The following is a 23,213-nucleotide window of genomic DNA, read 5'->3' on the forward strand; positions in this document are numbered from 1 at the left end:
AACAGAGAACCGACTCTGCAAATTGTAGGAGTGGTACGCTGAAAACAATGAAAACAGCATGTGATAGATAGCTCAGTCAAAAGGTTAACGGTAACTCACAGACAAAACGTCTTGTTTTTAAAAAGTGCATTCACAAACATGACAAATACTCTCAACTCATGATGTCTATTTTTATGTGATACAAAATATGCATACCTGTTTTAGATTTGTCTGTATTTCTATACATAGATATTTCTTCAAAAGGATCACTTCTTTTTTCTTTTTTACAAAGGTTAAAAGCAGGGTTGTGGTCATAGCAGCTTCGGATATCTCTAGCCTCTTTACCGTGTAACGAGATACACATAGTCTCAACAGATATCCAAATAAAACCTACCGTTTTCTCTGTTGTTCAACTCAAATGACATATTGTCTTTATTGAAAGAGATATTCATCAGTGAAGCCTGCAGTTTAGAAAAGAAATGGATCAATAAAATGCTTGGGCCATTAAATATATTTTTGTATACCCGCTTTTTTGTCAATATCATAAATACTAAAGACACAGGACAATATTATAAGACAATGCTGGGAGACTAAATGTAAAGATTAAAATAGTTCAAACATTATTTTTTTCAAGTTTTCTAGTTCATGAGAAAAAAAAAAATCAGGCGAGCACAGAAACACGATACTTCAGTCTTTTCTTCAGTCTATCCATGCCCCCTTATATTTAAAAGAGCACTCATAAACAAGGTTGCCAGACAAAGGCCAAACAAGTCTCTGTTCTTTTCTGTTTCAGTCCTGTCCAGATAAGATGCTTGCCCATCGTAAATGAGGCAGGATCCTGGTTTTCAAAGGAATTCATAAAAGCAGTCAAACATACTGATAAAAACCAATAAGTACCATGCAAATCTTGCAAGACGACATATTCTCAAACAAGAGACAAAGTATTCTTCGTATAGGCGAAATATCAAGTGAGGAGGGAATGGGTGGAAGGCAAAGACCTCTAATCAATACTAAATACTATGTTTCCAAAACCAAACAAAAAATATTTAATCTGTACATAATATAGTACGCATGAGTTCAGACTGGATCAGCAGTTTCTTTCCTTGTTGTGAGACTCTTAGTCTTTGCCAAACGCCTACCTTGGAATAATACAGAAAAGTCTTTTTAATTGATCCCAATCTCTTTGTTCTCCTCCATAAATCTGGAGAAGGGGCGGCTGGCCCCGACATCCAGAGCAGCCTTGTCCATACCCGTCATGGGAGGGCTACTGCCGGTGTGAACACGGTCCATTCCTCCCGGCATGGTACCCAATGAAGTGATTCCAGTGCCGCCGAGGCTGACGGGCAGCTGGGTGATGCCTCCATTCTGGATCACAGAGATCTCATTGTTCTTCATGGCAAGCCCGTTGGTGATGGCGGCTGCGTACTGGTTCCAGAAGCCTGGGTCGACGTTCATGGCCCGAGCCGCCAGATCCTTCTGGAACATCTCGCTGAACTTCATGGCGTCCCCGCCCAGCAAGGCCATGGGATTCTCTACAGACAGTCGCCGACCCCTTCGGGCTGGAGCGTTGTTCCACATGTGTGTTCCCATGTGAACCTAAAATTAGCAAGACAATAAAAAGAAACATCATGAGTGTGCCATCGTAAGTCACAAATCCTACGTCCAAGGCAAATACTACATACAAATAAACATTTTATGGGTGGGAATAAAAGGGACAAGGCCAGATTTCTCTGTAAAAACAAACAGCTGTACATTTTTATAAATAACTCTGTGATATACTAAAATGTTATACACGAGCACATTTGCGAACTGTTGGAAATTAATATAAAATCAACAGAAACAACAAAACAATTGATCAATATTAATTCAATATATCATATCATTATTTTTATTTTATTTTGAGGCCCATGTAGTAGTGAACATATATATCAAGGGAATAAAACTTACATGAAAAAAAAAAACAATATATATATAATATATATATATATATATATATATATATATATATATATATATATATATATATATATATATATATATATATATATATCAATGTTTTACTGAGCAAAAAGTCAAGACAGCCCAAATAAGTGATGGGGAGCAGTTGGAACATTCAGAACTACAAAGGCCTTTTGCAAGAATTCTAACACATTACATAGTGTGCATCTTAATACCAGGAAGACTCCATTTACTATATGTTAAATTTGATTAATGCTCATACTTTCAGATTGCCCTTTGTGGTGAAAGCCCTTCCACAAATAGAGCAGGCAAAAGGTTTTTCCCCAGTGTGTGTGCGCTCATGGATTTGCAGAGCACTGGCTGAGGAGAAATTCTTCCCACACGAGTGGCAGTTGTGCTGCTTAGGTGTGCGTCGTGGAGGCGGGGGAGCCAACATGGGGTTGAGGCTGGGGCTCATGGTGGTCTGGGGCGCCGCAGCAGGAACCTGGATGCCCACGGGCAGGTGAGAGTTGTCACTCAGAGACATTGACTTCCCATGTCCATTCATCTCCATTTTGATCATGTTTGATGCAGTGCTAGCCAAGTTAGGAGTGCTTAGCCCTGAAAAAGGAGAAGTCAAATTAGTATTAGAATGGTGATATTAAAATGCACATGGTACAGTTAAAGCTGTGCTCCCCATATAGCTGCAAGGTAGCTGATTAAATTTGAAAATATTCAATTATTCCCTCTCTGACCACTTTAATAGGGCAACATATTACAACATTTGTTTATTTATAAATTAATAATATTTGTAGACACAATATTCACTCCTTCTCTAATTGCCAATATATTGTATTTTATATCATATATAACAATATATAACACACTGAGTCGTAACCTGCGTAGATGGCGTTGCGAGGACATTATTTTCAGTAATAACTGCACATTCAATTGTTAATTCCCTTTATATAATGCATTAAGGTCTGGTAAATGTTACTGCTACACACCTCGCTCTCTGTTTAGAAACAGCATGTTGAAGTGGCTCTCCTCCTTGATAAAGTGCCTGCCAGGTTGAGTGGCAGTCAGGTCAAGGGCCCCAGTGCCTTCAGTTGCCGAAAGCGGAGATGGGGTCTCTGATTTTTCCGACTTCACTGTTGCCAAGCCAGCTGTATTGTTCTCCTGGCCATCCTCTACTGTCATGGCACTACTGTTGTTATTATTGTTCAGTGTGGCTGGGGACTTGGATAGCTGGCTCTCAGAATGGTTGTGAGATGGGGACAAATGCTGCATGGAGCCAGAGGACTCTGACAAAGCAGGGCTCCCCAAGCTTTGACCTTCAGCATCCCCCACCACAGACAGAGAATCGGTGGCAAAGCAATCCGTCTCTCCTCCAAAGCTGCTGCCGTTCTGCATAAGCTTTTGACCAAATGAGCGGGTCATGTTGGCAGTGGAGTCGATCATCTTCATCTGGTTCTCCATCGCAGCTATGCTGGAAATGATGGAAGTTGGTGGGGAGCTCCCAGGTGAGTAAGGTTTAGACGGGTCCACTTCTATCTCTTTTAAGTCAGGTTCATCTTCCAGAGCCTGCTCCATTTCATCCAGAAGGTCATCATCATAATTACTCATTGCATCTAAGCTCTTGTCATCATGGGAGAGGTCAGTTTCCATCTCCTGCAGGCTTTCAGGAACTGGGGTGTTGGGGATCTGCCCTCCCATGTGCATACGGATATGCTGCTGCAAGACAACAGCGTTGGTGAACTTCTTCTGACATATGGGGCAGGAGTGCTGGACCCGGAGTGGGGGTTTGGATCTATGGACGCCAAAGTGTGTTTTAAGGTTGCCCTTGGTGGTGAATGCCCGGCCACATATCTTGCATTTGAAGGGCCTCTCACCAGTGTGGATGCGGTAGTGCATCTTAAGTGCACTCTGGCAGCTCAGAACACGATGACAGATGACACACTGGTTTGGGTCAGTCATCTTCTTGTCAATATTCTCAACAAGCTGCTGCAACTTTGATGTCTCAGAGGTTTGCATAGAGTCTAGGAGGCCTCCAAAGGGAAACTTGGCCTTGAACTGGTCTGAGAGCATGGGAAGGACGGGATGGGAGACAGGATTAGAGGTGGGGCTAGTGATAGGCTCAGTGACCTGGCCACTGTTGGACGGTGTGGTGGAAGTGACAGTAGAGGAAAGAACCATTTGAGTCACTGTTGTTGTGGTGGTGGTGTTATCTCCTGGCCTAGTAGAGCAGCTTGGGGGGAGAAGGACACCTTCAGGTTTCAAGAGAGGCGGTGCATCACTCCCTAGGATGGGTTTTGGGGAGGGCGAAGTAGTGGTCATGCCAGAGTCAGTGATGATATTAGGCGACAACGATGCACATTCACTTGATGGTGGAGATGGCCTCTGTGGGGACCTGTTGAGTGGAGTGAGGCTTGGTGACTCGCCAAAACCTCCCATCATACTTGGCAGCGTGGGAGGCAGCTGGAGCCCAACTGAGGTGGGAACTGTGGGGAGGACAGGTTTGCTGTCTAGCCATGTGGTTACAGGTTTTTCTGGGGGCAAAGACATTCCATATGGGATGCCTGAGCTTGTGGGTACGTTGTCCAGGTACTCTGGCACAGGGTAGGGGTTCATCTGAATATGTGGGTATTTCTCTTTGTGCCTCTGGAAGTGAACTTTCAGATTTCCCTTAGTTGAGAAACGGTTGCCACATATGTTGCATTTATAGGGTCTCTCTCCAGTGTGGGAACGCAGGTGGATCTGTAGGGCGCTGTCACTGCCAAACACCTTGGCACAGAATCGACACTTATGCTTGAAGAAGGGGTCCTCAGAGCTGGGCTTAGTGTCAAACACAGACACATTTGGAGGCTTCCCCTTGCGGTGCTTCATCAGAGCAGAGAGAGGGTCGAGCGCATTGGCTGTGGCTGCTATGCTGGCCAGGGGGTTGGGGAAGATAACGCTGCTGGACGAGCTGTGAGGTATCAGTGGTAGACTGGAGGCAGAGCTCAGGCTCAAGCTGCTGTGGCTGAGTGAGGGAGGGGTGGTAGAGTTCCTGGGAAGAGCTGAGCTACTGCTGATGCCACCACCTCCTGTTACACTGCTACTAGTGCTAATGTTGTTGTTTGTGACTGAGGATGAGCAGGAGGGAAGTAAGGATGACAACGCAGTACCACTGGGTGGAGGAAACACAGAGTTATTTGAGGATGTGTTGGAGACTGAAGAGTTAGACTGCTGACTGACATTTTGTGGTGTATGAGAGAGAGGCCCTTCTATTGCTGAGGTCAGGGGTGAAGGGCCTTGACCATTGAGAGTGGCCGGCAACCTAACAGGCAGCGGATGGACAGGTGGATTGATGAAGTTGTGTAGCTGTAGCTGACTTGCAACAGGGGGGACACAGGAGGATACAGGCCCCTGGTTTCCAGCAGCATGGCTGTGATGTTGGTTGAGAGCAGGCTGTGAGGCAGACTGCCGGTTCATCAGAGCCACCTGACTGCGTATCTGTTCTATCAGCTGCAGTTGATGTATCTGCTGCTGCTGGAGGGCCATCAGCTGGTCCAGGATCATGGGAATAGCCATGGTGGAAACCCCACTGCCCGCTGCTGCCCTTACACTCTGTGAAAACTGGGCTACTGCAACCCGGGTGCCATGCAGGGTCTCCAAGGTAACATTGGTGCTTGGCATGGCGTAGCTTGTAACAGTGGAGGGGACGACATCATTGAGCTGAGGTAGAGAGCCGTCTGGCTCAGGGGATGTCATATCTCTGTCTTCGGGATCCATGTTTTTTTCAGGAGAAAGCTCTAGCTCCATCTGCTCGTCCTCTTTCTCTAGGACATTGACCCCATTTAAGGTTGCTGTCTCTGGGATGTCATCCCCCTCACCAGCAGGACTGTGGTTGCCCTCCCTGGGGTCCTCGCTGTCAGCCTGCTCGCTTGGGCAGCTGGGGACAGGGGAGGGCTCTGTTGGGTACTCTTGGGAGGGGTTTGGTGTGTCCTCATTGTCATTCACTATAAGCACCAGGGGGTTTTTGGTGCAGTTCTTTAAATGTTCACAGAAGTCTGACCACTTGAAGAACTCAGCGCAACACTTCTCACATACATGTGTCTCCTCACTGCCACTGCGGCTCTCATTCCCGCTGTCAGCATCATCCAGAACATCACCTCGGGCTAAAGGGAGGGGAGGGAGCACGGGGAGTGAAGGGGGAGAGGAAAAGAGGGAGGAGGAGGCAAAAAAAGAAGAATTAATGAATAAATAATCAATAGAGAATCCACACATATTTTGCAGTGCAGTGCTGCAAAGATTTAACCTTTGATTTTTTTCTCTCTTTTAACATAACCAAAATCAATAATCTTTTTATTTTTTTTTACTCTGAACAAATTGCCCTAGTTCACCAATTCTCAAGACCCAGGTTTGTGCATTCACACTCTCTCCATAGAGCCAGCTAATAATTTTCTTTGTGCAATCCATCAAATTATGAGGGCCTATCAATTGTGGATACTGCCGCTTAATGAAATTCCATAGAACCTATTGATTTCCAATATTTCATACAATTCACAGCTGCCTCATCTGTTGGGTACAAATCAGGACTTTGATGGCCCCATTAGGATTCCCCTCTGCTATCAAGCCCAGTCATTTCCACCTGAATTTCAAACGCCTGGGCCTTTTCAGTTAGCATTGCAAAAGTAATGCTTTAGTCCTGAATTTAAGCAAGGGACTTTTTACTGCTATATTCTTATGACATCAGGAAAATTGTTTTGACAATTATAAGTTCATAGATCTGATGGATGTACCGCTCTTATACACCTCCTGCATTACCCACTAAATTAGAGCGTTTAAAATATCGACAACCAAAATACACACATCGATTATTCAAAATTGGGCCCACTTTGAACTGTTTGGAAATATAAAACATTCCCTCTGAGTTGAGAAATTTGCAGAGTTAGTTTCTCTCTCTCTCTATCTTTCTCTCTCTCTTTCTGTCTCTCCCATGGTCTCTCAAATAAGACTCAACAAATTACATGCTAGTACCATGGCAGCAAAGTCTCTGATTAGTTACACATGTTTAATCACAGTTGTAGGAAGCCACTTCCTCTTCCACATGCAACCATCAAGAATCACACAAGCCAGCGTAAGCTCCGAACATGGACCTAATTCACACCTGATCAAAACCATGTAAAAAGGGCCTCCCTTGTGTGTTTATTTTTTGTGCTGAAGCGTAGTTATTCTCTTTGTGTGTGTGTGCCTGTGTGTGGGTGTGCGTGTGTGTTGCTCGTGGCCGCACACATATTTCCTTTTCATTACGAGTAGGAAGTGTGCTCAATCACCACCACAGCATCCTGTGCGCGCTTTATTTCAGTTTACACTCAGCATGTATCTGCTGATACAATTATTTATATACAAATTAAACAATTTTCTACACACTTTACACTATAAAAAATGTTAGGACAATTTAATGGCCATTATTGCAAATAGAAGTGATGTATTACATGAACAGATGATCACTTAAAAAAGCTGTAGCGGAATTAGTAATTCTTTAAAAAAAGGGCTCGAAGAAAAAAGTATAGCTTTAGAATTATTTACAAAGTATTTATGGGACTGTATGTCTATATCTAAACACACACACAAATCTTGAAGTAACTCATCTTTCTTTTTTTTGCGTAGATATAAAAAGGCGTGTAGACATCACCTCTAATTACTTCAAGAAAAGGCTGCACGTCACAGACGGCACATGTTGAATCAACATTAAAGGTCTGACCGTGCTCTGTGCGTGAGTAATCATGAGATTCATACAGTGCTTGCTCTCATTTCAAAGGTTAAAAAGGAGCGAGCCATGGTGAAGCAGACATGAAGCATTCGTTCCAATTACAGTGACTCATTAGTATAGAAATTCATCACTCCTCCTGTAATTTCTGTTTGAGGGGGGGCATGAGCTATCAAGGTCTGGTGTCTGTAACTTAATTAATTATCAGCGGAAAGGCTTTGGACAGGCTCCATGTTCTGGGGCAGGGCTGACAAAACAAGATATCATTTGACATAATCACGTATGTTGCCAGGTTAAATTTAAGAAAAAAAGGCGGTGGGAAAATAAAATGTTAAATCATTTTGCATTATTTCGCAGTGGCAATGAAAATACCTCCTCTCTCTCTCTCTCTCTCTTTTTTTTTTTTTTTGGATTTTCCTGCAAACTCCTCCATTAGAAACAAAATAATTATTCATTATTTTCTCAAAATTTGTTATAAAGTTTCATTAAAAGGCTCAAATCCTAAACAAAAATCCTCAAGTGAAAAGCAGTGAGTGAGTAGCAACGTCGGCGACACGTGACAGCAGGCTAAAAATCTCCTTAGCCCAGCAGCGGACAGCAGAACTCATTTCCATAATTGGGGGTTGAAAGGTCAACGCAAATGAGCAGGCATTGTGTTGAGCTGATTAGTTATTAGAATGGTATTACTGTCAATCTCTTTTATTCATTCATACAATTACAAGTAGGGGCCTTTGTATGCCTCTGACCTCACACACACTGACACGTTTTATCACACGCATAGGAACACGGTGTGGAACAGTGTAAGAACACACACACACACACACACACACACACACACACACACATTACTTGTGTATGTATAGAGATAAAGCACATATGCACATTTACACAAAAGAATACCTATCCAGAGTGTGTATGAGTGTGCTTGCACAGGCCTTTCCTTGTCAAATGTACCCTGCAATGAGCTATATTTTTCACGACTTAAAAGTAGAGATAAACTCTTTATTCCCGTTTCTTCAATTTGTCATTTTAATTTAAAATTACAGTTTGTTTTTTTTTTTTAATTTGAAAATGTCCTTCCCATTGGACATTTACAGGTTTATTGCAGCACACATTTTACAGGAGGCACGATCAACAAAAGAAAAATCGGCTCTGTTTTCAAAATTCAATTCCTCATTCTTAATGGCTCAGGACAATTTGGCTAATTCAACAATACTACACACTGCCGCTTTAAAAAGAAAAAAAAGGAAAGATTCAAGAAACCAATCAGTCGGGTTTTTGTTGTGGTTTCGGACAGTTTGAACATCGCCACTGTTGCTCAGCATTACAACACAGGCCACACTGGTGTGCAACAAGATAATTGTTATGCTTTTTTTGGAAAAACTGAACAAGCCCATGATCTCAAAATAATTCCGATTGCATTCACAAGCCCTCTGAAACGGGGAGGGGGGGTGCCATTGTTTTGTTCATACAGCTGTGTGAATGCGACATTTTGTGGTTGTTATGTGTTTGCAAGACAGTGACAAAGTGTGTGCATCTGTGTGTGTGCATCTGTGTGTGTGTGTGTGTGTGTGTGTGTGTGTGTGTGTGTGTGTGTTGGGGGGGGGGGGGGGGGGGTCGTATTGATTTTCCTATAGCATGAGAAAGGAAAGGGTGGAAAGAAAAAAATCCAATCCGTTTCTCATTCCTTTAAGAGTCTTCATTTACTCAGATGCAAATATTAAAGCTGATCGCAGTCAATAGGGGGATTGTAGACATTGAATCTGTGTGTCCGTTATCTCGCTCGGCAATCTCTGGCATGCTAGCTGAAACCGCTAATCTGACATATTATATCAGATGAGGTATTCATGCTTTCCACTGATTCCACAGAGCCGGGCATTGAGCAGAGCGTTGAGCAATTACTAATTCTACCCGTTCTTAACAATTTCCAGATTTCGCTTAATGAATACACACATGGACAGTGACAAGGGTAACGTTTTGCTCTATGCTGAGGTGAAATCATCAGGGTCATTTCAAATATAATGTATCCTACGTTGAAACTGTTTTCAGCTCAAGCTGTGATATTTTTTTAATTTCATTTATATTATAAAAGACAGTAAGAAGAGGCTAAAAAGTGCCGCCCCTCCTTCTGCCTTCTCTAAAATGCATTCGCTCCCGAGCATCTGAAGAGAGCTTATAGGATCCTCAAAGAGAGACGCATCACCATAGGTCCAGCCCAAGTTGGGAGGGGAGGGCTGAAAGAAAAAAAAAAAAAATGCGAGGCCTGCTGTGTTCAACAATGTTGGAATTCTTGCGCAAATTACATTTTTCCATTGCATCATTTTCTCTTCTCTGATAAATGAATTATTTAAGACTTCAGAATTTGCATTTTTATTTTGTTTTTTTTTACCGACAGCATCTGCTCTGATACGTTGCGTGCACGTTGCTGCATTTTGCATTTGGAAACTTGCAGCACATGATCATTCAAGACACACAAGAAGACAGGAGCAGATTTTAATTTGATTACGCGCTTTTGTGACACGTTAATATCTGTTTTTAAATACTGAATCTGATCTAAACATTGCATTAATTCCACTAGCTCCACCTCTGTATATTTGCTTGTACTTTTTAAGACGACAGATACATCGAACAGTTATATTTTTCAGTCAACTCTCTGTGGCCGTTACCACTTAAACCATCTTAACACCTCGAGTGATCCTGTGCATCCTCAGACCTGCAGAGGCTTGACCGCTCAGCACAGCTCTGTGTCTTTGTGTGTGTGTGTGTGTGTGTGTGTGTGTGTGTGCGTGCCATCGGCCGTCAGCCCCACTGCAGAGTGGTACAGTCATATCTGCACTAACAGAGAGGCCTTTGTCACTGCCTGCAGATGTGGAGCAGCCAAAACATTAACGATTTGTTTGTGTAAGCATTTGCAATACAGTATTCAATGACGGCACTCTGTCCAGATGACCGTGTCACCCGTCAAGACGCCTCTGTGTGTGTCCGCGTGTGGATTTACAAAAGAGGCTCGAGATGAGGAGGAGGATCTAATGGATGCTCATCCTCGGCAGGCCGAGCACATATTTCATAGATTCTGTCTCTTCCAATTGCTTTTCGCTTAAGTTTAGACGGTTGGTTGCTAATTTCTAAATTACAAAACAAGTTCTCTTTTTGCACCCAGCACAAGCTGTCAAACTCTTCCACCATGGCTCTGTTTTCTGACTGAATCTGTGTTAAAATCAGCCAAACAAACGCAAACAAAGTCATCAAAAGAAAACCAGCTAATGGCAAAACGCACCTTTTCACTTGATGCCTTGTTGGCTTTCTCTTAAATCCCTTTCGAAATCTGCTCTTTAGTCTAACATTAAATGGTCTCTCCTGTCTAGTTCTTCCTCTCAATCAGGATCTCACTTGTTCGTGTGTGTTTTCAGTGCTGAGTAGTAATTAAGACACAGCCATATTTGAGTGCCTTCTTGAAGACATCTTTGGCACGACTATGTGGGTGGTCCAGAGGCCTGCACCCAATGGTGAGAGGGGATTAAAACAAAAGCCAAACAAAGCCCCACTGCAGGGGGAACCGTGTTGTCACTGTCAGCAGGGATTTCCTCAATATATTATATTTTTTGCACCTCATAACCGCGCACATTCCTGCCTCGAAGATTAAGCTGTGGAGAGGGGAAAGAGTTCAGACACGGTGAGTGTGTCTGAGAGCAAACGTGAATATGAAAATGTGAACTGAAGTCACGTTCGCAGCGGTCGTGAAAACCTCCTCTGTCTCAGAAGATGTCGAAAATATAATTTTACCACCATCAAAATGGTAAAATTGAGCTGTTGTTTTTTTTTGGTTACACTTCGATACTTAACATCATCCTTTTGAAATTCATCTAAATAAGAGTGAGCACGAATGGGGCTGATTTACAGCCTCCCACACACTCCGCATGCACACCTTCACAGACACTGGCTGTGGAAGAAGACGCGGCTGGCGACATGAAAAGCCCGTCACTGTTCACACTTTCTAGGACACGAGTAAGCTGTGCTGCCAAGGTCAACGGCACACATGTTCTAATTGTACAAGGAGCTTGACATCTAGCGGCAGGACCTGGCTGGCCGGGGCTAGACAAAGGTTAAGTCAGCAAGCTTTATAAAAGCACTCCTAAGCAGACCGCCCCCCCACCTCTCCACCACCTCCTCTCCCCATCCTAACACACACACACACACACACACACACACACACACATCCCCCCATGCCCCCAGGGGGGCAAGTGTCCGGAAGGCCTGAGGGGGAGATGATATGCCAGACAAGCTTGTTGGCACTTGATTTTAGTTTTCCCATCTTTTCAGGGGGCATGCGGAACATTAAAGGGGTCCTGCAGTGGACAGCAGTGAGAGACATCCGCATGAAAACAGGTGAAATCAGACAGAAGGGTTTGGAAAAGAAAGCACACGCGAGGTGAAGTTGTTTTGTTTTTTTTGTTTTTTTTTTTACCCAGGCTCCCCTTAATCTTGTGCCTATTTCTTCGTTTGAAATGAAAAGGCGCCGCGGACAGAGTGTCCTTGAGCACAATTTGAACACCACTCGACTGCCTGCCTTTCCCTCTGCCACCAGCCCCCGACATGTATGGATTTAAAGTCTAAATCAAGCGGCGACTGACGATTGGAACTTCTGAATTCCTTCGACATTATATGCAATGATTTGTCAAGGCCGGCGATCAATAGTGTCGTCACGAGCTGCGCCACGGAGAACGGAACGGGCAGCGGGGGGAATCCGATCACGCTGCAATGATACACTGACAGTCTGACATTTGTAGCTCATCTGTAAGGTAGCTTAGGATGAGACATGGTATTATTAGGTTTGTCTAAGTGTGTATGGGCTCAGTGTGCTCTGCCAAAAAGGCTTGGGATTGTTTCACTGCAGCGTCTGTCCTGGAAACAAGCGAGCCAGTATGCAGAGCTCCAGCGAGGACAGGCGAGAACATTCCACGGCCACTACCAGCCTTAAGCACAATGGCATGGATGCTATAGGTTACCCGCGACACAGCCTCAGTGTGCGTCTGTTTGTGTGTGGTTTTTGTTTTTTGGGTTTTTCTTTTTGGTTTTTAAAGCCACACATCCATGCAGGACAGGGTGTGTTGAAATAGGAGAACAGCATCCAGGAAAAGAGTGTATGGCTCCTTTTTTTTTTTTTTTTTAATAAAAAAAAAGACATTTTCTGTTTTAAAAATGCAAAGGAATCATTTTTCAAATAAAATCCTGTCCAGGTGTAAATTCAGCGTCAGAAAAAAGCGTACACATTTTTTTTCACTCCACGATCCTACAGGAGGGCAACCTGATGGACGCCTTTCGCATCTCTGAACGAAAAACCCCTGGGGGGATTTTCCTCGACGTTAATGCAGAAACAGTGTTTGTGTCAAAATATATGAATTCAGCCCCCGAAATGTATCAAAATCAACAGAGGGAAAGCGGACGAAAAAAAAAGAGCCAGGAGTGATCAGTGTGTGTTCTCCCCCTCACTCCGACATTTCCCCATGCAAAGAGAACTGCTCCCCAGAGATTACATCACGCATTTCTATTGTAAAGGAAGAGTGTGTGTGAGTGTGAGTGTGACTGGGTGTGTGTGTGTGTGTGTGTGTGTGTGTGTGTGTGTGTGTGTGTGTGTGTGTGTGTGTGTTGGCCAACATGAGCCTGTAGTGAGGTATAAATAATAGCAGTGATTTGTTGTGAGCACCGTGGAAATACATCTCTCATTGAGCACCATTTAAATGTGCTGATTTTAACAGTTGAATCAGCTCTGTTACTGGAGAGGGGTGTTATTAAAACTGTATAAAAATGACTGAATTCACAGATGTTAAAATATGATACAATACAACTGCTGATAATATACAATTTAAGGAGATTGAGAATGTGAAAACGAGCAGGTACAGCAGGATGTGAGCGCTCTGAAGTGAAAAGATTAATATCCCCACAGTTGTCACGTTGTCCCTGTAATTCCTCCAGCATTTACAGCCTCGCTTAAGATGTGACTTTGGCTCCGTAATGCTCGTTTTATTGCGCAAAAAAAAAAGAGAGGAAAAAAAGGAGGTTGAGTACAGAATAAAACATGAATGAGCCCCTTTTATTCTTTCCTCTTTCCCCACATGGCGAGGACGAGCTCTGTCAAGCGATCTTGTCGACATTGTGAGCAAAAGGGAACAAATCAAGTGTGCTAAATTTATGTGAGGGGGGGTAAACAAAAACATTTCCATAACAAAAACAAGGCTTCGACCTGCGACAGAATCCGCGGTTTTTTTTTTTTTTGTTTTTTTTTTAACTCCTCGGAGGAGTCCGGACAGGCGCGCAGGGACAAAAGACACGAATGTGGGATACAAAATTAAAAAACGAAAATGCATTTTTTTTTTAAAAAATGATGAAGACACATTTAGACGCGTGTTTTGCTTCTTTGTGCGCGAATGAGGAATTTTAAAGCTCCGAGGAGAGGGTGTCAAATAATTCCCAACTTCTCACACAGTGTGTGTATGCACGGTTTGCGCGTGTGTGCTCGGTGTGCGCGCAGGGCACGTACGAGTGTGTAGGATTACAAAGACGCATTTAAGGAAAAAAAAGAGCTCCGGCGTTTGACACATAGGACAGCATGCAAATAATTCTGATATTAAACAACACAAAAAGAAACAGGGGTTGTTTTTTTTTTTTTTTTTAAAATGTTTTCCCCAAAAAAGGCCTCCAGCAAACACACTGACACAGACGCAGCCAGTGCAGACTGGTGGAAATGAATAATGTGCTTTAGTTGGGTTAATCTTAAAAGTCAATCTGACAGCCGGCACAGCCTGAGCGACAGGGCAGGTTCAACTGATGTTCGGGCATAAAAGAAATAAAAAATAATAATAATTAAAAAAAAAAAAACAAAAACAAAAACAAAAAACAACTTCTTCAGCGAGGGAAAAAAAAACAAAAAAACAAAAAAAAACATCAGTCACCAGCCAGCCAGTGAGTCCAGAGTGCCTCATAATGGATTTGTCACAAATAATTCCACCTATATTGAAGTTATTAAATATTTATCTGAAACCCAGCAATAATCCAAATAAACCTAGTAGAGATTAAAGTGAAAGAAACGAGTTAAAAAAAAAAAAAGAGTGAACCACAGCAGTGTGGAGCAGAGAAAGGGGGGAAGTTGTCTGTTCGGATCACAGAGCTCAGCTGATCGGATCCACTCACCGTGCTCGGAAACCACCCCGGCTAGTGCGGGATCCTCGTCCGACTTGAGGTGCTGCGGCTTGGCTTGCTTGCGTCGGGACATGCTGCTGGCGTCGGTGCTGACGATGCTTCTGCTTTTGCGCTCCGGGATGCCTCTGCGTTTTGCAGATACATCAGCGAAAAGGGGAGCGAATGTATCAACACACTCTTCAAAAAAAAAAGAAAAAAAGAAAAAGCAAAAAGGACAACAACAAAAAAAAGAGAGGAAAAAAGTTCGCAAACAGTTCTGGTAGTAGCGGGAGCGGAGAGAGCAAAGGGGGGACAGAAGAGTGAGGGGAGAAAAAATAATGTGAAATTAGCCGGTGCTGCTGCCGCTGCTGGTGCTGTGCGTCGGATTGCGCATGTCGGTATAATAATTATGATAGTGAATAATGCCTCGCGATTAATGGCACCGTGTGAAGGTGGGGAGGATTGGCTGGAGTCCAGCGGACGCGCATTGGATATGGTAATGAGGGACGGACTAAGCAATTAGCCGCTTCACTCTCAGACTTTATCCGTCTCTTTTTCTCTTTACTATCCAGCCTCCCCCCGACAACACAACACAACACACCAAATCTCTTGTTATGCCCGGCTCACGGGGGGGTCTTCAACAGGAAAAAAAACGTCAGGCTCTGTTCTTTTCTCTTTTTTTTTCTTCCCCTCCTTCCTTTCTGCGAGCGCACCGACTCACGAGCGCCGAGGATTCACCGCGAAGTATCTCTCATCTTCATCACTCCTTTTACGATCCCCGCTTCAGACAGCAGCAGCAACAAACAAACAATAAAAAAAAGCGTCTCTCTCACCGAGTCCGTCTCGAGAGTTTGGCTCAGTTCTCGCACTTTCTCGGCAACTTTTGTGTGAGCGTGTGAGCGTGCGTCGGGGTTGAACACGCACCTCCTTCCGTGCTGGACTCAGATGAAGCGATGTTTACAGTCTCTGAGACTTTAAAGTTTTCTCTCGATGGACATCTGTCCGGTGCGAGCAGAACTTCTTGACACCGGCAATAGATGGTCACCGGGGGGGGGGAGTCTTTCTCGCTTTTCCGTTCTCGCTCGTATCGCGCAGCCTCGCTCTCCAAAAACTTTGACGCGCGTCTCTTTTCCGAGAAAAGCGGCTTCGACAGTCCTCCTCTCCGCCACACTGCGATCAAAAACTCATCTGTCCCGTTAGGCAAGTCGCCTCAGTGTTTTCCACGATCGCGACCAACTCCACCTCTCGCCGTGTGTTACAGCTCCCGGTTTGCGTCTTCGCCTCGGTGCGCTCTCTCTCCAAAAAAACAAAACAAAAACAAAAACAAAAAAACAAATAAATTGTCTTTTTGGGGGGATATTCGGTGGCCAAAAACACTCAAGCGCCGCTTGTTTCGCGAAATGGAAGCGTCGGTCGGCGTCTTCCCTTCACTCGGAGCCAACTTTGAAGTTATCTTTTCTGGCAGCCCACAAGCGCTGTCGGTCTCTCGGCGTCGGGCATGGCTCCGTGTGTGTGGGGGACTGCGCTGTGTGTGAGAGTTAACCCCCAAGCAGAGGTTCAGCCCATTGCTTTCAGCCACCACTAGGATGTACCACCACGTTACTGTTCAATGGATCGTCCTCAGGCTCGCAGCGTGAACACCCAGATTTGACCTCCCATCATATAATATCTCACAGCTCTGAGCAGCCGCCGCCGCTAACAGACAGACAGACAGACAGTCATATTAATCTCGTTGAGTGTGTTTTTGCACAGCGACTCTCCATCGCAGCCTCCTGCCTTAACTTTATTTGTGGTTTATGGGCATTTTACGCGCGGAAATGTCGTTCCTGTCTTTACTGACAGCGATCACATCATATGATTTAGAGAAAAAGAAAACAAAAACAAAACAACGATCATTAAAAAATGTATCTCATTCTGACTGTGTGGCCCCATTCAGAGGATGATTTGAACATGACATCATTCTTAACACCCTTTTTCTGCTCTTTTCTGGCAAAATGGAAAAAAAAAAGAGGAGCGAGGTTTCATCTCAGCGTGCACCAGAATAAACACATTAACCCTTTGCTTTGCATGTTTGCATTTGCGTTAAAACCTCTGTGAGCACGGGGTCACATTAACGGGGAGAGGACTGAAAGGATTAGGACGTGGAATCCGGCTGGCGCGTAAATAAGACAGGGGGAGAAAGGGACGTGCGTAATTTTCTATCCATAAATGTGACTTCAGAGCAGGGTAAAGTAGATGTTTTCTCGCGTTTTCGCCTGTATGACCTCCTTAATTCGCAGCTAAATTTCTCTTTAGCATAAATAATGATGTGCTCCAATACTATAAAATGTGACAAGAGTAGCTCTGCACACATCTGGTTGTTGTCGTGTTTGTCGCTCTGACGCGTAAAACCATTTTACAGTAACGATGACTCCTGTCAGGAGGGGTGCTGTTTGGACTGGTGGGGGCTCAGTTAGAGTCCCCCCCCCCCATCCCCCCCTCCCTCTCTTCCCCTCTCTCTCTCCCCCCTGTCGCTTTGACTCGTCTATCCCCCTGTGTCCACCTCATATGAGAGACAAATCTGTTGACAGCAAGGTCGTCCTGTGAGCAAACTTTCTTTTCTTCCTTTCCTCCTTCTCCTTCCATCATCCCCCACCACCGCCGCCTCCTCCCCTTTTAGAAGTTATGTCCAAAAGGCCTGTTATTATCTGGTATTAATAGATGCAGCCCCGGGAAGACAAAATCAGCTATTGATAATTGCAAGGAGTATACGGCTGCTACTGTATCGATCGGCGTGTCCTCCACTCCCCTGGTGCTGAGAGATAAGGAGACACACTCTTTAGAGCAATATAATTTCTTTTGACCTATCTGCTTGCTACAGACTTATGATGAATAGCCGGAGTGGCTGAAGTCCTTTATCACCAAAGTTACCCCCTTGATATAATATTGATTCTTTATAACTAGCTCGCCGCACAAAAATCAAACTGTCCACTTGGCCATCATCATCATCAATATCATCACAAAGGCGGAGGAATGAGGATCTCCAACCCCCCCCACCCACCCACCGTCTCCTCCGCGAGGGGCGAGCGTTCACAATCCCCCCCCCCCTCTCTCTCTCTGTAGGCCTAATCTTTATTTTGCTGATGATGAAAGGAGAGGGGAAACGAGGCAAGGTGCCATTTAGGACGAGGTGCCATTTAATCCGGCACACCACACACGCGCGCACACGCACGCACACACAGACAAAAACAAGGGGGGGGGGGGGAGATCCAGTGTGATCAAGGATCGTCAAATAGCTTGGACTTCTGGGAAAAAGTAATTAATTTGACATTTCTGGAGGTTTTGAGGGGGCCGTCCGTGTGATTCGAGGCTCCACGTGACCTGCGTGATTTTGCGTGATTCCATCCCATCATTTCTTCATAATGGATATTAAAGGATATGGATGAAATTAACATAAAAAAAAAACAATGCACTCAGTCACGTGACAGCAAAATAAACAGCTCCTTAATTAAACATAATGAATACAAAAAAATAAAAAAATAAATGGCGTTCGTTTTGTGACACAGCCGACGCCGGACGCGCCTCAGAGGTGTCTTCTTCCTTCTTCTAACCTTAGAGGGACGGCGGGTTCTGTTTTGCTGCATAGCTGGAGCCCCACAGCGGCTGTTAGAACAGAACAGGGCCACCGACACACACACACACACACACACACACACACACACAGAGAGAGAGAGAGAGAGAGAGAGAGAGAGAGAGAGCCGCTGGTGGAGGAGAGGAAGAGGAGGTGGGGTGAAGGGGGAGGGGGGGGCGAGGAAGGGAGGGAGGGAGAGAAGAAACGTGTAATCACCCAAACAACCATTTTTACCCATTTTCAACCCCTTCTGGATCTGTGTCGCAAGGTAAGAAAAAAAAAAGGAAAAGAAGAAGAAGGGGTCTGGCTGGCTCCAGCAGCGGCCCTCTCTCTGCATCATGAAGTGCACCGGCTGACTTTTCTCTCACACTCTGCAGTCTGCCGTGAGCTCGTCTGTCTCTTTCACTGCGGATACCGTGAAGGGGGAGGCCCCGGACCGCGAGGAGGGAGAGACGCCAAGAGGTAAATGACGCCCGCAGTTTGAATTTATCCTTCAGTGTGTCGCTGCGTAAAATAAGAACTCGGCCGCTGGATTTATGTGTAGGCGCGGGGCTGTGAGGGGGGGGTGATATTTTGTATACCTTGTGTGGATCGCGGAGCATGTGATCACACCGCGAACGCAACGCAGTCTGAAGAACCGCGTCCCCTCCACCCCCCCGCGTCAGCGTCCAATCAGACGTCTTTGCGCCGCCGCAACTGGTGCCAAGACGCATTACACACACACACACACACACACACACACATACACACCGCAGGCTACTGTATCAGCCTATGGCAGCTTATGGCATACTGCTGGGGCTTCTATCTGCACCAATCAGAGGCGATGTATAACTTTATCCTGCCATTGGCTGATGATAAGAACAGTCTCCCAGAGGACAGGTCAAATATTCCAGGGAGACTGGGACTTCATATTTGGTTTACAGTGACTTTATTACATGTTTATTTTATTTGATGTCCTCAGCAACATTTTTTTTTTAATCGCTGTATCATTTTCCTATAGAGACTCAAACTTTGTCAGAGGTGATGCAGTTTAAAATGATCACATACCTTTTATTCTTCTGTAATCGATATTCTCGAATCGAATATTCTTATAAATATTTGTCACATGACTTGATTGAACTTTTTGTCCAACGCCACACAATTTGCAGTGTGTAGCTGTTATTACAGAGATCATGGTGCCACATGGGAAGTGTTGCGTTAGCGTCCCGGAGGCTCCTTTTTATGAAAGTCTAAGTTTAGATAAGCATTTTAAAGTAATCGCATTTCTTTGTCAGTTTCTTGTGGTTGTCTTTTACTACAATATCTCTACAATTATCTATTCTTAAACTGAGTCTATGGCTTTACCTTCATTCCTTCATCTATTTAAATATTCTTGCATTTGATTTGTCAGGGGGACAATACATGAAGGCATTGTTGCATCTAATTGAAATGCAACCGATGACATGTTTGTAGGACTTCTAGCTGTGGCTAATTTGCAGTGCTCGTCCCTGGTGAGGCTTTTGAGGAATAAAACAAATGATACAACACTTTCAAACAGACATTAAAACTAAACAATAAAACTGCCATAGACGAGCAGCCGCTGCAGACAGTGACTGGAGCAATGAGTAAGACCAACAATTAGGAACTGTGACGGAAAAGAACGACTGAGTGGAGAGAAAAAGGGAGAAATGGAAGCTGAAATAAGTGTGCTGTATGAAACATGCAACTTGGCGTTCACACGTTGGGCCTTGTTAAAGCCACAGTGACTCTGAGAAAATATTATTTGACCATTTTCAATAAGATCAGTACAGCTGCTTTCACTCAAGGATCAATGTTACTCCGTATTGTTGGGTCGTAGATTAAAGGGGCACTGCGTTGTTTTAGAGACAATACAAATGAGGCAATAATACAAACTCAGAAATATATATATTTTTTTTTCAATAAGTGAATGAACGAGATCTTTGCAGAGGAAAATAAGGTCCCCCAAACAAGAAGCTGGAAAGGTGGCAGGGTCCGCCAAATGCAAACAAAGTCAAACAGTGTAAGTGTTGTCCTTTAAGGTCGCTTTGTTTATTCCGTCGTACAAAAGCAGAGAGTTTGTTTGGGCATAAACACGGCTTTCTCCTCTGATTTAATTTTCCTCTCCCCAAAAACTACATAGTGCACCTTTAAGGGCCTTCTCAGCAGACTACTGAGGAGGGAGCCACTCTGAGTGTGTGTCGTATTATTAGACACGACAGCAGCTGCTCGTCTGAATGATGTGATATAAGAGTGTCTATTTTGTTTTTTTTCTTTTCCTGACATGTTTTCTAGCTTTGCTTCGCGCTACACATCCATTAGCTGGATATGTAAAACACGCGCGCACACATGCACACACAATTTGATACATAATTGTGGACATCATGCATAAGTAATGACCATTGTAGCTGGGACGCTGCTAAGTGGCAACTGGCTGTGATCCTGAGCTGAAAGTGGAGGGTTTTACTCTCACATTTGTCACAGAGTCGGAGGTTCCGGAGGAATCTGAATCCACGTGATCCGTGAACTTTTGATTTTTATATATATATATATATATATATATATATATATATATATATATATATATATATATATATATATATATATATATATATAACTCAAGCAAACTTTTCCAGTTATCATATCATGGCCTGCTTATCTTGCTTCAAACAAAGCAGGCTGAGATCAAATGTGACAGGTGGCTCGTACCTGAGATGAGTAAAATTTGATCTGACTGCTCCAATCAGGCCTAATTGAAATGAATCGAATCAAACCAATTTCTTCTGCTACTGTAATTAAATTAGTAGCGGGGCAGCAATTGGACGTCGAGTTGGCACTCGAGAGGAGATGACAAAATGCTCATTGCCGCCACCAAAGACTGTGTGTCAAATTCAGTGTGAAAGGCGGCACGGCAAATGCTGGCTGACAGCACTGACGAGGCTGGTGCTTCACGAGAAGAGTCCACAAACAAAACACCCCGCGATTATGTGCCGAGATGAGACGCCACCTCATATGCTGGGAAATATGTGGAGATCTGCCTGTGTGTGGAAATGAGCACATTCACTGTACACGCAGTGCATCGAAATTGTTCGTTTTATAGTCCAGAATGCTGTTTTTCATGACCCAAATTACTTAAATTGTTACAGCGTCAGCGACTCTTGAATAAAGAATGACCCTCTTAATCTATGGCAGACAAACCCTGGGAGTCATGAATAAAGAATCAGCTGATAAAAAAGATATTTTAAACAACTGAAGCACAAATAAAAAATCAAATACTGCGCAGTCAGAAGTGAATCACACTGACGCTGATATCTGAGACTCGCTGACCAGTATGCCGGCCTAACCCTCCTAGATGCAGATATAATGTAAGAACATTGTTACATTCTGGTGTTGGAATCAGAGGCCCTGTATCAAATATCTCACGTATCAACTCGGCCCCTCACAGGAAGGGGAGAGGTGTTACTGCTCCGAGGCCTCGGTCATCTGTGGCTCTGATGCCATTTCTAAGAACAATGAGCAGAACGGGGCTAAAGTCGCACTGATGACACTTAATCTCATTGGAATTCCTTGTCAGGTTTGACCTTGGGAAGATATTAGCCTCTCGATAAGTGATTGTGTATGTGTGCGTGGGAGGGGAGAGGTGCCTATGCGTCTCTGTCTGCGGTTATGTGATTGCAAGTGCGTATAAAGCACAGGTGAAGTGTGCTTCAGAGCGGCCTTAGATTCTGCCTGTCGGTGTAACTGTGGGTCAGAGGAGCGTACCTGTATTTGCATGGACTTTCTGACGTGTTAGTGAGTGTGTGTGTGGCTGAAAGCAGCCAGCAGCCAGACCAGTGGGCTGCAGGGATCTGTGGCCCGGTGATATGTGTGCCACGTTGTCTGTTCAATAGAGGCCTTTTGAATTTTTAAACAGCATCAGTTACTTCATACTGCCATTGTTTTGGCACCATTTGCCTTGCTTAATCCTGGTAAGTGCATATCTACACTGTCAGTGGAGGTGTGTGTGTGTGTGTGTGTGTGTGAGTGTCAGGAGAGGTAGCACAGATAGATTGCATATGTCGCATCGTGATTCAAGACCAGTGAAAGTTAGCATGCTGATAAATGTGCGGTAGGTAGCCACCGTCGCATGTCCTCTGTAGCGATTAGATTGCCATTAGAAGCGTGAGTGTGTTTGTGTGTGTGTGTGTGAGCAGCCGGGCACAAGTACATGCCTGCACGAGCGTTGTGAGTGTGTTTTTAACGCTGTCAGAAATGAGAGAAAAAACACACGATGAGAGAGAAAGAGATCGAGACAAAAGCTCAGCGCTCTCGAGGCTCGTCAAGATATTTATTTAGAGACAGCCAAGGTTCAATAAAATGCCACATCCCACTAAGGTCAGAATTGTCGCCCCTAAAGTGACTGCTTGCTTTCAGCCAATGCTACCTTTTTGGAGCGTCAGTCTTGGCCCGCTGTTCCCACCACACAAATGCAACAATACAAACAAGGTGAGGTGGATTCCAGAAGGCCTGCGAAGCTGTAAGAGCAGGAATTAGAGTTACGCTGGCACCTTTCTGCCAGGTGTATGAAGCCGGAGGAGATGGTGTAAAAGACGTATTTTGTTGGGCTTAAATGAAATAAAAATGGATGACTGTGACTTTTGTTTTAGAATCGGTAATACAGTTTTGGCATGATGATGAGGTTTTTTTAGGCCTTGATTACTTTTTTCCCTCCAAGTCTTTAGAGAGACAGAAAATTAGAATAATATGATATAAAATGAT

The 23,213-nt window shown here is 44.2% G+C and overlaps 1 protein-coding gene and 1 long non-coding RNA gene across 2 annotated transcripts in view; one reads left to right on the forward strand and one right to left on the reverse strand.

The window, feature by feature from the left end:
• Positions 1-629: 629 nt before the first annotated feature.
• On the reverse strand, positions 630-16,381 carry sall3a (spalt-like transcription factor 3a). Its single transcript, XM_037075811.1, has 4 exons — positions 14,861-16,381; positions 2,925-6,077; positions 2,201-2,538; positions 630-1,575 (listed from the first exon to the last, which is right to left on the reverse strand). Exons 1-4 carry the CDS (start codon positions 14,940-14,942, stop codon positions 1,144-1,146), a joined length of 4,005 nt encoding a protein of 1,334 aa, XP_036931706.1. The 5' UTR covers positions 14,943-16,381; the 3' UTR covers positions 630-1,143.
• Positions 16,382-18,667: 2,286 nt separating this feature from the next.
• The window catches only part of LOC119006759, a 65,329-nt gene continuing 60,783 nt past the window's right edge, over positions 18,668-23,213 (forward strand). The window contains exons 1-2 of the long non-coding RNA XR_005070880.1: positions 18,668-18,726; positions 18,836-18,920. This is a non-coding gene — a long non-coding RNA (uncharacterized LOC119006759). The remainder of the gene's footprint in view (positions 18,727-18,835; positions 18,921-23,213) is intronic.

Source organism: Acanthopagrus latus, chromosome 17 (assembly GCF_904848185.1).
Source record: "Acanthopagrus latus isolate v.2019 chromosome 17, fAcaLat1.1, whole genome shotgun sequence".
In the NCBI taxonomy this organism is placed as follows: domain Eukaryota; kingdom Metazoa; phylum Chordata; class Actinopteri; order Spariformes; family Sparidae; genus Acanthopagrus; species Acanthopagrus latus.

Coding starts and splice junctions, on each gene's coding strand:
- sall3a (XM_037075811.1), bottom strand. CDS start 14,942: ATGTCCCGACGCAAGCAAGCCAAGCCGCAGCACCTCAAGTCGGACGAG. Junction 2,539..2,924: donor GTTTCTAAACAGAGAGCGAG/GTGTGTAGCAGT, acceptor CTCCTTTTTCAG/GGCTAAGCACTCCTAACTTG. Junction 1,576..2,200: donor CCACAAAGGGCAATCTGAAA/GTATGAGCATTA, acceptor TGCTAATTTTAG/GTTCACATGGGAACACACAT.